Source organism: Panthera tigris, chromosome A1 (assembly GCF_018350195.1).
Source record: "Panthera tigris isolate Pti1 chromosome A1, P.tigris_Pti1_mat1.1, whole genome shotgun sequence".
NCBI classification, from domain to species: domain Eukaryota; kingdom Metazoa; phylum Chordata; class Mammalia; order Carnivora; family Felidae; genus Panthera; species Panthera tigris.
Window position 1 is genome coordinate 189,111,071 of NC_056660.1, and position 16,908 is coordinate 189,127,978.

A 16,908-nucleotide genomic window follows, 5' to 3' on the forward strand; every position below is an offset into this window, starting at 1 on the left:
CATTGTGTTCAGTGTTGTGAAACACATTGAAGGCCCTGCCCTGACTGGGCAGCTGAGCATGGTCCATGAAGTTTTATCTGAGGAAGCAATATTTAAATTATGACCTGAATAATGAGATAAAAAGACAGCTTGCTTCATATGTTCCTGGAATTGTGGAATTGTTGAATTTAATGTTGAATAAACATTTTGCCAAAAGATTTTGCTTGTATAACATTTTGGAAAAGAATCCAGAGTAATATGAGTTTCCATACCATGGATCAGCCATTTAAAAAACACATATTGGACACCTAAAATGTGTAAGGGCACTGGGCAAGGATATAATAAATAACAACAACAACAACAACAACAGTAATTTAAAAAAAATGCTTTCTAAGTGTAAGAAACTTAAGAGTCTCCAAACCATAGTCTCATACATTATTCTATTTTTTCCCTTTCAATGAGTCTGTGGGAGGCAGAACAATAATTCTCTCCATAAAAAAGGAAACCAACTTTGTGGGAACTGTTTAAATGATTTGTCCAATGTGTCATGGCTTCCAGAACCAGGATTAGAACCCAGTCCTTCTTTTTAAAAAAATTTTTTTTAATGTTTACTTATTTTTGAGAGAGAGAGAATACAAGCAGGGGAGGGGCAGAGAAAGAGGGAGACACAGAATCTGAAGCAGGCTCCAGGCTCTGAGCTGTCGCACAGAGCCTGATGTGGGGCTCAAACCCACAAACTGTGAGATCATGACCTGAGCCGAAGTCAGACACTTAACTGACTGAGCCACCCAGGTGCCCCCTTAACTGACTGAGCCACCCAGGCGCCCCCTAGAACTCAGTCCTTCCAATGCCAAGTCTAAGTATTTTCCACTCTACCACCTTGCTTTGCTATGTTTTAAAGGAACAAACTATATAGCTGTTGTTTTTGCCTGCCCAGCATCCCTCTGTCTTATGGCAATGGCATCCCAACGGTCTTTCCCCCACCAGACCATTTGGTTTATGTGGAGAATACCCTATCTGACATTTGTTCCAGGGTAAGCACATGGTCAAGACCACGCTAGTGTCTCAGTGTGAGTTAGAAAAAGGCCCCCTCTCCTGCAGACATAGTTGTGTACCGGGCAGAGGTTTGGTAAGTGTTCTCCACACTGGATTTAAACCTCTGCTTGTCCTCTCTGTAGTGACCAACTTGCACAAATATGATGACCTCACCAATAACTGAGACGTTACCAGTAAGGTTCAAAGATGTGCACCTAACCTAAGCCAGGTCATTGAGACAGTCTGACATTCTGCTAGAATGACTACGAAAATCAGATTCTCTTCCTATTAGAAATGCTATACTGGTGATCACATTGCCTTCAAGACAAAAGAGGCTGCCCATTGATTAGGCTTATACAAAAGGAAAAAAATCTGAAAAATACAGAAAACAACTTCTGATGACATTGAATTTAGCATTGCGCTTAGAGCCAGTGCACAGAGTGCTGCTCCTAGACCCTTACAAGTTCCTGGAGAGCAGGGACCTTGCTTAATATTTTTCAAAGCTGTATCCTCTGTGCCTGGAATAGTGCCTGGCACATAAGAAGCAATCAATAAATAACTGCTGAAAGATTAAGCCAGTAAGTTCCTTTTTTGTATATGAACTTGGATTTTTAGAAGCCTCAATTCATTGGGGGTGTAAATAAATAACTTCTTTTTTCCCAATAACTGCTCTCTCACCTTCTCCTTTATTCATGGTTAGCAATTCCCTTAAAGAATCTTGGCCAGATCCCATACTTCCCAGTAGGTGAAATGTATTAATGTTGGCATTAAAACGTTGGTCAAGAGCACTGTGCTCCTTCAAATGCAGGCCAACTCTCTCCCTCTCAGTCCTATTCTTCTGTCAACTCAGTGTGAAGAGGTGATTATAGCAGGCCTGGTTCTGGCTTCTTTAGCAAGCCCTTCAGGGAGGTGGCTAGCTTAATAGGGGCTTATGAAACTCAGAGGTGGGCTACTTCACACTTAATGTTCTCAGCTTTGGGCCTTTGGTATAATTTAAGAACAACAGGAAAAATCACACCCAACATCTTATTTAGCAGTTTGAGTTGGATCAAAAGCAATTCACATAGGTGAGATGAACTTGAAAGAGAATAGGATGACCTTTGGATAAATTCAGGAGTATGAGTGATACATGCAAGGTAGACTGAGGTACGTGAGGAGACTGACAAAGAGATGGAACGTACGGAGTGGAAAACAAACTATAAGAGACAACATCAGACTTGAGGATATCAGGCACTAGGTAAGGACTTAGCCTTGCTCTATCTAACAGTGTTTTAGGAAAATTAATCTGGCTATGGCATGAAGGGTACATGAAAGGAAAAAAAAAAAACCCAGGGGAAGCTAGGCCAACAGAGAATCTATTTTAACATTTCAGATATGCAGTGCTGACTAAAAGGAAGACAGGGATGAAGAAACGGAAAAGAATTTGGCATCCATAAAATGTTCTGAGGTCCTAAATCACAAAGATCTTTAATCCTTTTTAGAAAAGCCAAGGCATTAAGATATCTTGAAATAATTACAGATATTATTATTGATACAGAGACAGAATCATGTTCAATGAAGTATAAATTCCACCATATAACTAGGAGTTATTTATAGGGCTGCATCTTGAATGTTCCATAATGATTTGGCCCTGAATGGGCCATAAGTTGGTAGTGAGTTGATACAGGCAGATATATTTCAATTTATTTTTTTCCAGTGACTGGGCTGCTTTACTGAAGAAAAGAATTTGAAATCTTCATGCCTATCTAAAAGTGGAATCTGGAATGTGAACTGACTTTCTATATAGCTTACACTGTTACTCATTCTTAAGTGATGGAAATTAAAGGTAAAAGAAAATCCAGTAAGTAATTTGCTTGGGAAGGATTATTTCCTAATCTGAGTTCAATGAGATCTTCTTTTTCATTTTAACAAAGGAAAAAAAAAACCTGCATAAAAAATACTACTACCCATGCTTAATTTTTATTACTGGTTCTGGCTAATTGGGGATCAAAAGTGGTTCCTAGAACACTCATACACAGAATTTCACCTCTAAATATTTCTGACATAGCTTGCCTCTGTTTCTGTGGAGAAACATAACATTGGGAAGAGAATTCAAAGGATTTCAGAGACTGAACCACACTGCATCACTGACACTGCATGCATTTATACCATTTAAGGAAATCTTTTCTCTCTGTGATATTTTGTTTATGAAGATCACTACTTAAGAACATGTTCTTAGGCAAAATCTCACAAATCATTTCCCCCTTTGACTCATCGTAGATGCAGTCTGGAAGTTACCTTCCTCTTTAAATTACTACATTTAAAAGTACAATTCTGTAATTATAGATTTTTAGGATGAGTAACTGCAATATAAATTAGGATCAGAGTAACTCTCTCTATATAAATATATCCAAAGTATCTTCACTCCTGAACTATATTTAGGCTTTGTTTTATACATGTTTGAAGATGAACATCATCTTTTCCATTTCCACACTGAATTTGGGCCAGATTTATCTTCATTTTCCCAGTCAACAGGCTTAGAATCCAAAATTTGGAATCATTGTTGGCTCTTCTCTGTTTTCCTCCAATAATAATGGTTAAAATGTTTACTAGATGCCAGATTACTTATTGAGCCCTTTACATAGAGCATTTAATAATATACTCCAAACAGTTCTCTTAGGTATATATTGTTGTTTATCCCCCATTTTATAGCCTTATAGAGATTAAATTATTTGCCCAAATCACATAGCTAGTAAATGGCATAGCCAGGATGGAAAGCCAGAAATGTAATGCCAGAGTTTATGTTCTTAACCAATTTTTCTACAATGCCTCCTAATAACATCATAACATTGGTTTATAGATTTATCCACTCAATTACTTACTAATTTATTTATTCATTGCATAATACTTCTTAAGCAGTCATTCTACAGACACTGTAGAAGTTGCTAGAAATTAAGAAAAGGTCCCTACACTAACAATTTCAGGAGAAAAACATGTTAACAAAAAATTAAAGTATATTACAAATGTTTAACAAATGCTATTTTCATTCCTTCTATCAATTTGGATGCTTCTTGTTGCAAATAACTAGGAGCCTGAATAATAGAAGCTTAAACAATACAAAAATTTACTTATATCCTATAGGGAAATTGAGTTTGGCAATTCCAGGGCCCATGCAGTGGCTCAATGATGCCATCGGGATTGGAACACTTTTAATACTTCTGCTTTACTGTCCACACCATATCAGAGAGATCTCTCCTCATGTTCACAAAATGGCTGCCATAGTACCAGACATCACGTTCTCACACTATAACATCTAAAGTGGAAAGGAAGGTGATGAACACAAAAAAACTTTCTTTGTACATCTGCTCTCTTTTCTACTAGGAAAAATGGTTTTCCTCAGAAGCATCCAATACACTGCTCCTTATGTCTCAGTGGAGAACCTGGGTCACGTGCTCACCTCTATACCAAGCTCAAGTAAGGGAACAGTACTTGGGACAGTGTCTTCTAAACAAAAGCAGGGTTTTGTTAGTAAGGAAAAAGGGAGAATGGTGGAAAAGTAGGCAATCGATAGTGTTTACCATATCCTTTTTCTAATATGAATGCCAAAACAGAGGTATATAGAAAGTGCTGTGAAAGAATAGATTAAAAAAATATTTTATTCTGCCTATGAGATCTAGAGATAGCTTTTTAAGGAATTGTACATTTCAGCTGAGTCTTGAAGGGTAGATGGAAGTGTACCAGACAAAGAACCAGGATCTCAGAATATCAGAGATAACAGACCTTAAAGAATATTAGAAAAAATTACACTGAACATGTACATCTCCTTCACAGTATTTTCCAATTCTGCCTCATTTCTTTCTATGACCTCTGCCTCTAGTCAAGTCAAAACCAACAGTGCTTGGGCCTCTTTGCTTTGGCCAATAGTGATTTTATGTGGTAGGAGGTCCAAGATAATAAAAATGCAAGAACCACATTTTTGCCAGCTGACCAAATGCTCTTTTGACCAAATAAGATACTAAAGGACACAGTATGTACACTGTGAGGGACCTCAAATATTTGTTCCTTTCCCAGCTACCTTTATTTCTCTTTCCATCTTTCTCTTTTATTAATTATCTTCCATTCTTATTTCAGAGAATGACAAAATTGAAAAGCTAGAATTTTGATTCTGCTGATAGTAATAAAATAGAAACTATAGGATACCATGTGATAGAGACCAAGGAGCCTCGCTTTTCCCTCTTTATTCAGGACAAAAATTATGTTACTAATCCTTTCTTATGTAACAAATTATCCTAAAACTTAGTGGCTTAAAACAGTAATAAGTATGTATTGTCTCACATGGTTTCTGTAAGTCTGGAATTCCGGAGTAGCCTAGCTGGGTGGTTTTGGCTCAGGGTCTTTCACAAGGTTGCAATTAACATGCCAGCTGGGTGTGTAGTCATCTGGAGGCTTGAATGGGACCAACTTATCTGCTTCCAACATAATTTACTTATGTGGCTGTTGGTGGGAAGTGGCAGTCCTCCCCACGTGGCCTCTTCATAGGGCTACTTGGTACATGGAGGCGGGCTACAGTAGCAGACAAAACATAGATTGTTAGATGAGTTAGGATAACTAAATATGAAGTGAACTCCAGTCCTTATTTTACATCACATATAAAGGAAAATCACACACAATAAAGACCTAAATATGAAAGGTAAGACTACAGAACTTAATGGAAGAAAATATAAAAGAATTCTTTGGAGAAACTTGAGGTGGGAAAATATTTTCATTTCCTTTTCCTTTTCTTTTTCCTTTTCCTTTCCTCTTCCCCTTTCCTTTCCTTTCCTTTCCTTTCCTTTCCTTTCCTTTCCTTTCCTTTATTTCTAGAGAAAGGGAGATAGTGTGTGAGTGGGGCAGAGGGGCGGAGGGAGGGAGAGAATCCCAAGCAGACTCCACGCTCAGCATGGAATCCAATGCAGGGCTCAATCCCACGACCCTGGGAACATGACCTGGGCCAAAATCAAGAGTCAGACACTCAACCAAATGAGCAACCCAGTTTCCCCAAGATAATATTTCTTAAACAAGACTCTAAAAGCACAAATTATAGGTTAAAAAAATGATGGATGCAACTGCATTAAATTAAGGATTCCTGTTCAACAGAGGATATCAGAGATAAATGAACAGATGGGTCACACACAAGAAGATATTTGCAATGTTTGAAGATCAATAATAAATAAGGGACTCCTGTGGATCAACATGGAAAAAGCATGGAACAATAATAAAATGATAAATGATTTGAATATGCATAGTTATTAATTGAGAAGGCTAAAAGACTAGTAAGCTTATGATGAGATGCTCAGCCTTTCTAATGATCAGAGAAGTGCAAATCGAAACAGTAAGATACTTCTATACTCCAAAAAGATTGGCAAAATTTCTTGAATAAAACCAAGAGTTGGTAAAAAAGTAGAAAACAGGAAATCCTCGTGTGTGCCACTGCTATGAGTTTGAAGTCAAATAGACACCTGAGAGTGCAATCTGTTCATTAGTGAAGTGGTGTGTGTGCATTCCTAGAACCCAGAAATCCCACTCTTGGATGTGTCTGCACAGAAGATGTTGTACAGGTTTATGGGGGCATGTCCATGACAACACTGCTTGTGGTGGGAACTTGCTGGAGGCACCCTAGGAGTCCATCAGTAGAGCAATGCAGAGGTAACAAGTTCTTGACAGAATCCAGAATTCAGGAGCTCAGAACCAGATGTACCTATATGGCATGGACAGATATTTCTACATATTTTTCTGCTTCACAAGGGTAGAAAGTAGATCAGTAGTTTCCAGGAGCTGGGGAAAGGAAAAATGGGGAGTAACTACTAATGGGTTTGAGGTTTCCTTTTGGGATAATGAAAATATGCCAGAATCAAATAGTGGTGATTGCTGCATACTAAAAAACACATACTAAACATATTAAAAACATACTAAAAACTACTAAATTGTACACTTAAAAAAATAAAAGATCAGTAAACACATCCACTGGAAAAAATACAGATAACCCAGAAGAAATTTTAAAAATTATGCTAAATGAAAAAAAGAAACAAATTGAGTCTGTATCTAAGATGATATGTGTAAATTAAAAAACAAATACATGTATCCTCCAAACACTGTATATCACTCAATGATACATATATAACCAAAGATACACTAACTACATTAAAGTGCGTGCCTGGGGGATGGGGGTGAGGGAAAACAGAATTGGAATGGGAATAGAAAATGGTGAATAAAGAAGTGTCATAAAATAATAAAATAAAACAGGAATAGGGACTTCAGTAGACAGACTAATGCCCCTCTAAAGACATCCATGTACTATCATCCTAGGAACATATAATTACGTTACCTTATATGGCAAAAGGAACTTTGTAGATATGACTAAGTTAACTATTTCAAAACAGGGATATTATCGTAGATTATCTGGGTGAGCCCAATGTAATCATAAGGATACTTAAAAGATGGCAAAGGGAGATAAATGAACCAGAGAAGATGATGTAATGATGGAAGGCAGGGGGCATGGAAGGTCAGAGTGATGCATTTGCTGGCTTTGAAGATGGAAGAGGTCCATGAGCCAAGAAATGTGGGCAGCCTCTCAACAGTGGGAAAATCAAGAAACAGATTCTTCCCTAGAGCCTCCAGAAGGAAAGCAGCCTTACTGACTTAGTTTTCGTCCCGTGTGACCTACTTCAAATTTCTGACCTCCAGAACTATAAAGTAATAAATTTGTGTTGCTTTAAGTCATTAAATTTATGGCTCCAACAGCAATAGGAAATTTACACAGGGACTTGCCCATAGCAAAGTTGATACTCTGCTGGAACTACAGAGAATAATGAACTCAATTATCTGTACTGAAAGTCCAAAAAGAAAAAAAATGTCCGTCTCCCCCCATAAACAATTAGTACTTGGTTCATTCTGTATTTGTTCTAAGAATTAGCATGTGGTGGCAATTCTAAACCTTAAAAAATTCTAAAATTTTTTAAATATAAGTTTAATCAAATTCATTTCACAATTTTGTAAGGATAAAGAGGTACCCCTTTCTCACCAGTTACTATGGATATTTGGTTCCTGTTTGTATTAATTGCTTGGGCTGCCATAACAAAAAACACAGGCTGGGTAGGTTAAAAAACAGACATTTATTTTCTCACAGTTCTGGAGGTTAGAAGTCCTCGATCAAGTTCTGGCAGGGTTCATTCTTGGTGAGAGCTCTCTTTCTGGCTTATAGATAACTACCTTCTTGCCATGTTCTCATATGGCCTTTCCTAGGTGTGTTCTCAAAGAGGGTGGGCAAGAGAAGAGAGCTCTCTGGCTTCTCTTCTCATAAAGACACTAATCCTATTGGATCATAGCCCCAACCTTATGACCTCATTTAAATTTATTTAGTTCTGTAGAGATCCTATCTCCAATACAGCCACACTAGGAGTTAGGGCTTCAGCATTTGAATTTTGGGACTCACAAACATTCAGTCTATAATACTGGTTTAGTGGATCAATTTTAAGTAATCTTCTTAGGACATTTTTGTGACCTTAGACAGTGTTGTTATTAATTTAAACTTTCTGTTAAAAAGATAAGCTGTATAGGGGCGCCTGGGTGGCTCAGTCGGTTAAGCATCTGACTTCGGCTCAGGTCATGATCTCGTGGTCTGTGAGTTCGAGCCCCACGTTGGGCTCTGTGCTGACAGCTCCGAGCCTGGAGCCTGCTTTGGATTCTGTGTCTTCTCCTCTCTCTGCCCCTCCCATGCTCATTCTCTGTCTCTCTCTGTCTCTTAATAATAAATAATTTAAAATTTTTTAAAAAATTAAAAAAAAAGATAAGCTGTATAAGAGAAGAGAAATCATTTGTTTTATCTTCTGTTATGTTCCCAGTACCTGGGACAGAGCTTAGCACATTTTAGGGGTTCATTAAATATTTGCTGAATGAACAAATTAATCAATCAGTGAATGGAAACTCTCCTCTAGGCTTTTAGTCAGTGACTGGTAGCAACCATAGAAAAGAACAGAGCTCAAAACGTTCTGCTGCATATTCTCTCTTATGAAAAGAGAAAAGAAATGGAAATGTATTAGTTTCCAAGGCTGTTTTAACAAAGTACTGCAAACTGGGTGGCTTAAAATAGTGGAAATTTTTTCTCTCATGGTTCTGGAGACTAGCACTTTGAAATCAAGATGGAGGCAGATTGATTCTTTCTGGAGGCTCTGTGGGAAAATCAGTTCAATACAGGACATTTCTCCAACGTAGACATAGAGAAGGCCAACAGGGGCACCTGGATGGCTCAGTTGGTTGAGCGTCTAACTTTGGCTCAGGTCATGATCTCGTAGTTTGTGAGTTTGAGCCCTGCACTGGGCTCTGTGCTGACAGCTTGGAGCCTGGAGCCTGCTTTGGATTCTGTGTCTCCCTCTCTCTCTGCCCCTGGCCCACTCACACTCTGTCTCTGTCCTCTCTTTCAAAAATAAATAAACATAAAAAACATTAAAAAAATTTTTTAAAAAGAAGATATAGAGAAGGTCAACAGACACATGAAAAGATGTTCAACATCACTCCTCATCAGGTGAATACAATTCAAAATTACAATGGAATATCATCTTACACCTGTCAGAATGACTAAAATTAAAAAAAACACAAGAAACAAGTGTTGGCAAGGATGTGAGAAAAAGGAAGTCTTTTACATTACTGGTGGGAATGCAAACTGGTGCAAACACTGTGGAAAACAGTATGGAGGTTCCTCAACAAGTTAAAAATAGAACTACCCTACCATCCAGTAATTGCACTACTGGGTATTTACCTAAAAACAACAACAACAACAACAACAACAACAACAACAACAACTAACATGAATTCAAAGGGATATATCCACCCTTATGTTTCCTACAGATTTATTTACAATAGCCATATTATGGAAGCAGCCCTTAACCATCAACAGATGAAACAAAAAGGTGTGGTGTGATGTGTGTGTGTGTGTGTGTGTGTACACACACACAATGGAATATTATTCTTCCATAGAAAAGAATGAAATCTTGCCATTTTTAATGACATGAATGGAGCTACAGAGCATAATGCTAGGTAAAAAAGATAAATACCCTATTATTTCACTCATATGTGGAGTTTAAGAAACAAAACAAATGAGCAAAGAGAACAAAAAGAAAGAAATAGAGACAAAACAAGAAACAGACTCTTAATTATAGAGAACAAACTGGTGGTTACCAGAGGGGAGGTGGGTGAGGGGATGGGTTAAACAGATGGTGGGGATTAAAGAGTACACTTCTCGTGATGAGCACTGGGTGATGTATGGAATTATTGAGTCACTACATTGTACACCTGAAAGTAACATAGCACTGTATATTAACTACACTGGAATTTAAAAATAACAGTAATTTTAAAATAATACATAAAAAATAAAATAATAAAATCAAATAATCTCTATTTTAAGTAAGCATGATTTCAGGGGAGCCTTGGTGGCTCAGTCAGTTGAGTGTGTGACTCTTGATTTCAGCTCAGGTCATGACCTCAGAGTCATGGCATCAAGCCCTGCCTCAGGCTCCCTGCTGAGCACGGAGCCTGCTTGGGGTTCTCTCTCTCTCTCTCTCTCTCTCTCTCTCTCTTTCTCTCTCCCCCTGTCCCTCCCCAGATCACACATGCACTCTTTCTCTCTCTCTAAAATAAAGACAATTAAATTTAAAAATTTAAATAAAAAGTATGATTTCAGATAAATTTCTCTAAGTGTTTAAGTGCTCAGATAAATACATATTCAAAAATATGTGAGATTACATTTTATGAAATGTAATACAATTCATTAAATGTAAGTTCATTGAAACTATAAGGAGGACAAACTGGCTCAACTACTGAATTTCAAATACATGTTTCCTTGTCCCAAGATGTAGCATTCCATAATATATTCCTTTAAGGTAAAGAAAAAGTTATTTAACTAAAGGATGAGACCATTAAAAAATAAAACAGATTGAAAGCGATAGTATGGGAAAAGGTATATGAAACAAACACTAACCATAAGAAAGCTGGAGAGGCTATATTAAAATAGACTTTAAGAAAATCACTAGAGGGGCATCTGGGTGGCTCAGCCAGTTAAGCATCTGACTTTTGGTTTCAGCTCACATCATGATTTCATGGTTTGTGGGTCCGAGCCCCATGTCGGCTCCACACTGTCAGTGAAAAGCCTGCTTAAGGATTCTCTCTATGCCCCTCCCCCATTCACATTCTCTTTCTCTCTCAAAATAAATAAATTTAAAGAATTTTTAAAAAATAAGAAAATCGCTAGAGACAGAGAAGAATATTTCATAATGATAACAGGGTCAATTAATCAAAAAGATACAGCAATTCCAAATAGCACCTAGCAAGAGAACCCTGAAATATGTAAAGCAAAAATTGATAACTTTGAAAGGAGAAGCAGACTATTCAGGAATTATAGTTGGATATTTCAATATTTCTCTCTCACTGACAATACTAATTCATAATACAACTAGACAGTAAATAAGAAAGGATATAGAATACTTGAGCCATACTACTAAACAACTAGAACACTCCACCCAGCAACAGTAGAATATACATTCTTTTCAAGTACACATGAAAGATTCTCTAGAATATATCACACACTAGGTGAAGGAACAAATCACAATACATTTATAAGGACTGAAATCATACAAAATATGTTCTTTGGCCATAATGGAATTAAATTAGAAGCCAATAACAGAAGGAAATCTGGGAGATCTTTATATAGTTTGAAATTAAACAATATGCTTCTAAATAACTCATGGATCAAAGAAGAAATCACAAGAGAAATTGGAAAATATCTCTACTGCATGAACAAAAAATTGGGACATAGCAAAACTAATGGAACACAGGTAAAGCAGTACACAGAGGGAAATTTATAGCCTTAAATGCTTATATTAGGAAGGAAATGAGCTTTAAAATAACCTAAAAAAATTAGCTAAGCTTTCAACTTAAGAAATTATAAAGGAAGAGCAAATCAAACCCAATGTAAGTAGAATGAAGGAAATAATAAAGACAATAGCAGAAATCAATTTTTCAAAAACCAGCAAAACAATAGACAAAATCAATGAAACTGACAGTTTTTTGAAAAGATCTATGGAATTGATAAAATTTTAGTAAAATGACTACAAAAAAAGAGAAGAGATACAAATTACCAAAATTAGGAATGAAAGAGGAAACATTCTGAACCCTATAGAAATAAAAATATTACAACGTAATATTATAAATTATAAACAACTTTATTTCAATAATTTGACACCTTAGTTGAAATGAGCGAATTTGCAGACAGAAATGACAAATTGACTCAAGATGAAATATAGAATCTGAATGGACCAATATCAAGCAAAGACATTACATTACTTAATTGAGTTACAAACTACAGACCAATACCCTTCATGAATATAAATGTTAAAACTCTTAAAAGATCCAGTAAGGTATGAAAAGTATTATACATTATGACCAAGTAAGGTTTACCCAGATTAGCTTAACATTTGAATAGCACTTAATGTAATGCATATATTAGCAGCAGCAAACTACAGCCTGCAGACCAAATCTGGTGTCTTTTTTTCTGTAAATAAAGTTTTGTTGAAACATAATTATTCCCATTCATTTACATGTTGCCTATAATTGCTTTCATGCTACAAGAGCAGAGTTGATTGATTGCCACCGAGATCATACAGCTCACAACACCAAAAATACTTACTTTATGGTCCTTTCTGGAAAATGTTGCTGACGCTGGAATAAAGGAGTAAACACTATGATCATCTCAATAAATATAGAAAATGCATTTGATAAAATCCAACAAACATTCATGATAAAGCTCTCAACAAACTAGGAATAAAACATAACTTCTTTAATTTGATAAAAAGCAGCTACATAAAACCTACAACTAACATCATGCTTAAAGATGAAAGACAATGCTTCCCCCCAATATTGGGTACAAAGCAAGGATGTCCACTCTTGCCACTTCTATTTAACACTGGACTGTAGCTTCTAGCCTGTGCGACAGGCAAGAAAATATGAATATAATATCAATATACAACCAACTAGAAATGAAATTAATAAAATAGTTATATTAACAACAGTTTAAAAAATATTTAGGAATTTTAACAAAAGAAGTGCAGAACTGTAGACTGAAAGTTACAAGACATTGTAAAGAAAAATTAAAAAAAAAAAGAAAAAAAAAGAAAAATTTAAGACCAAAATAAATGGAGATATGTCCCAAGTCTGCAAATTGGAAAACTCAATATTGTTAAGATATCTATTTTTCTCTGCAAGTGAATTGCAGAGATTCAATGCAACAGGCTGTGTGTGTGTGTGGTGAAAATTGATAAGCTAATGTTAAAATCCATAAGGAAATCCAAAGGACCAAAAATAGCTAATATGGTTTTTGAAAAGAACTAAGTTTGAGGACTTATTTGACTTAATTTCAAGATTTACCATAAAACTGTAATGATTAAGACAGTGTGGCATAATACTTCTAGAGAAAAACATGACAGAAAAACCTTTTTAACTTTGGTTTAGGCAAAGATTTCTTAGATATGATTAAAGGCATATTGATAGTTAGACTCCATCAAAGTTAAAAAACTTTTACTATTCAAAAGACATCATTAAGAATGAAAAAATGGGGTGCCTGGGTGGCTCAGTCGGTTAAGCATCTGACTCTTGATTTCAGCTCAGGTCATGATCTCACGGTTTGTTATTAAAGCCCTGCATCAGGCTCTGCACTAACAGTGCAGAGCCTGGTTAGGATTCTCTCTCTTCCTCTCCCTCTGCCCCCCCACCACTCTCACTCTCTCTCTCTCTCTCTTTCTCAAAAATAAATAAACATTAAAAAAAAGAATGAAAAATAAGAAGAATGAAAAGAAGCCACAGAGTGGAAGAAAATATTTACAAACATATATCTAATAAAGACTCTGTATCCATAATATATTAAGAATCCCTAAAAAAAAAAAAAAAAAAAAAAATCCCTAGGGGCTCCGGGTGACTCAGTCAGTGTCCGACATTGGCTTAGGTCATGATCTTGCAGTTTGTGAGTTTAAGCCCCGCAGTGGGCTCTGTGCCGACAGCTCAGAGCCTGGAACCTGCTTCAGATTTTGTGTCTCCCTCTCTCTCTGCCCCTCCCCCTGCCACACTCTGTCTCTCTCCCTCTTTCTCAAAAATAAATAAACATTAAAAAAATTTTTTTTAATCCCTAAAAGTCAACAATAAGAAAACAGCTGAATATAAAAAAATGGACAAAAACACTTTAATAGACACTAGGCAATGAAGATGTATAGAATAGCAACTAAACACATGAAAAGATGTTCAGTGTCATTATTTATTGTGAAAATTTAATTTTAAATACAATTATTTACTATAACATACCCACTAGAGTGGCTAAAATTTAAATGACTTATGGTACCACATGTTGGAGAAGAGGCAGAGAAAGTGAGACCCTCATGTTGTGAGTGCAAATTTAAAGTGGTACATTCATTTTGCAAAGCAGTTTGGCAGTTTTGTAAAAGTTTATACTTACCGTATAACCTAGCAAGTCTGTTCCTAGATGCCACAAATATTTGTATATGAATGGACATCATATTCACAGCATCAAAAACCTAGAAATAATCAAATATCAATCAGCTATTGAATGGATAAGCAAGATGAGTGACAGACATCTTACAACAAAATATCTAAAGACAATTTGGTATTTCCGTATAATAGAATATTACTCTGCAAAAACAAACAAAAAAAATGAACCACTAATACATTCAGCTTGGATGAACTTCAAAAACATTATGCTATGTTAAAGAAGACAAACAGATAAGCTTACATATGATATGATTCTATTTATATGAAATTTCTAGGAAAGGGAAAATTACAGAGACAGAAAGCACCTGGGGTTGGAGGTGGGGCAGAGTTTTTACTACAACTGGCAACAAGAAGAGTTTTTTGGGTTTCATTTCAGAACTTTCTTGAGTTGATAGAAGTGTTCTCAAACTAGATTGTATTTATGCTTACACAACTTTATCAATTCATTAAAACTCATCAAATTGTACACTTAATTGTAAGCTTATGATACAGAAATCAAACCTTAATGAAGCTATTTTTTGTTTAAAAAAATATTGCTTTCTGATTAAAATATACTCCCCATATACGATTTGCATTGCTGTTACAGAAGATTGTCATATCACTTTTTAAATTACTAATTCAGATTGGAAAATGAACTAGTCCTGAACAAAATCAATTAACTTGATTTATTTCTATGCCTCTTTCATCATTCTTTGTGCACATGTTTGGCTCTTATATTTAAACCCCAGTTCAGCGGTTCTCAAAATGCAGTTCAGGAACCAACTCTTTCTGAAAGTCTGCTAGGTTAATACTATTTTCATAATTCTTTAAAAAAAATTTTAATGTTTATTTTTGAGAGAGAGAGAGAGAGGGAGAGAGAGAGAGAGGCAGAGAGAGAGGGAGACAGAGGATCCAAAGCAGGCTCTGTGCTGACAGCAGAGTCTGCTGCGGGGCTCAAACTCATGAACTGTGAGATCATGACCTGAGCTGAAGTTGGACGCTTAACTGACTGAGCCACCCAGGCATCCAATCATAATTATTCTAAGACAATATTTGCCTTTTTCACTTCATTCTCTCATGAATGCAGAATGAAGCATTCTATATGACATGTGGATCACAACACATTGCCTGAAACACATGAGAATCCAACCTTTTTTTTTTTTTTAAATTAAGCCAGACATTAGATTTACAGTGCCACTCTTTTAATTTTTGGGAAAACAGGGTTTTAGCATAAAAATGTGATGTGTTAACATGTAATCAGTTTATTATTGATATTTTGAATGAATTGAGAATATTTTTATTTTTTATTTATTTTTTTAATGTTTATTTTTGAGAGCGAGAGAGACAGAGCACGAGCAAGGGAGGGAGAGCAGAGAGAGAGACACAGAGAATCAGAAATTGTGTGCACTATCAGCACAGAGCCTGATGCAGGGCTCGAACTCACAAACCGTGAGATCATGACCCTAGCCAAAGTTGGACACTTAACCGACTGAGCCACCCAGGTGCCCTGAGAACTAATTTTTTTAAATGTCCTTAGTTTTTATTTATAATATGGCAAATATTGATAGATAAAACCACAAATATTGATAAAGCACTTTGGAATCTTCAATCATTTTTGTGGGTGTAAAGTGTTCCAAGATAATAAAGTTTGAGAACCACTGCCCTTGTCTACCTTCCAGATAAGAACTCCTCCTTGCCACATTTGACAATAGGGGATTAGAGAATTGGGGCAGGTCTTCTTGTAGAGATAACTTGTTTTGGTTACAAAAATCATCTGCTTCAAGATAAATCTATAGATCTTAGGACATCATTTAGAAATGTAGCAATTTCCTTTTTCCTCCATGATGAAAATAAACACAGTCCTAATAAAAGGAGAGGCATAGTCATAGAAAGGACTTGGAGAGTGCCTGGCACAAGAGTAAACCCTAAATATAGATAGTAATTACTGTTATTATTAGACAATAGGCAGTCTTTATTTATCTAACAAGAATTTCTTGAATGCCTACTATAAGTCAGGCTCTATGGATAGCATCGAGGATTCAATGATGAGCAAAACACTGCCCTCAAGGAGGTTGCAGTCAAGGAGTAGAGTCATTAAATAATATAAAGAAATACATAATTACAAATTGTGGTAAGAGTTTTAAGTGATAGACATGAGTGCATAAAGGAAATTTGCCCTGATTTTCAGAATCTGGTAAGACTTCTCTGAGGAAGTGACGGTTGAGCTACAATTTGAAAAATGAGCTGGGAGGAGGTAAGGAGACATAAGAGAGAAACAGCTTTGGGGCATTTTCAAAGTCCCTTAAGATAGAATGATGAGAGGATAGTGTAGCTGGAACCCACAGAGCCCAA

At 36.2% G+C, this 16,908-nt stretch overlaps 1 protein-coding gene across 5 annotated transcripts in view; it reads right to left on the reverse strand.

Moving 5' to 3' along the window:
• Positions 1-16,908, reverse strand: part of THG1L (tRNA-histidine guanylyltransferase 1 like) — a 32,282-nt gene that overhangs the window by 14,880 nt on the left and 494 nt on the right. For 3 of the 5 annotated variants that reach the window (XR_006220319.1, XR_006220320.1, XM_042993663.1), the window contains exons 2-4: positions 14,525-14,603; positions 12,710-12,741; positions 5,329-5,556 (exon numbers count right to left, since the gene is read on the reverse strand). Coding sequence is in view for 2 of the 5 variants with exons in the window: in XM_042993663.1 (XP_042849597.1) it covers positions 5,329-5,330 (2 nt within the window). In the remaining 3 variants the exon portion in view is untranslated. The remainder of the gene's footprint in view (positions 1-5,328; positions 5,557-12,709; positions 12,742-14,524; positions 14,604-16,908) is intronic. The other 2 variants (XM_042993666.1, XM_042993668.1) reach the window with 2 other exon arrangements.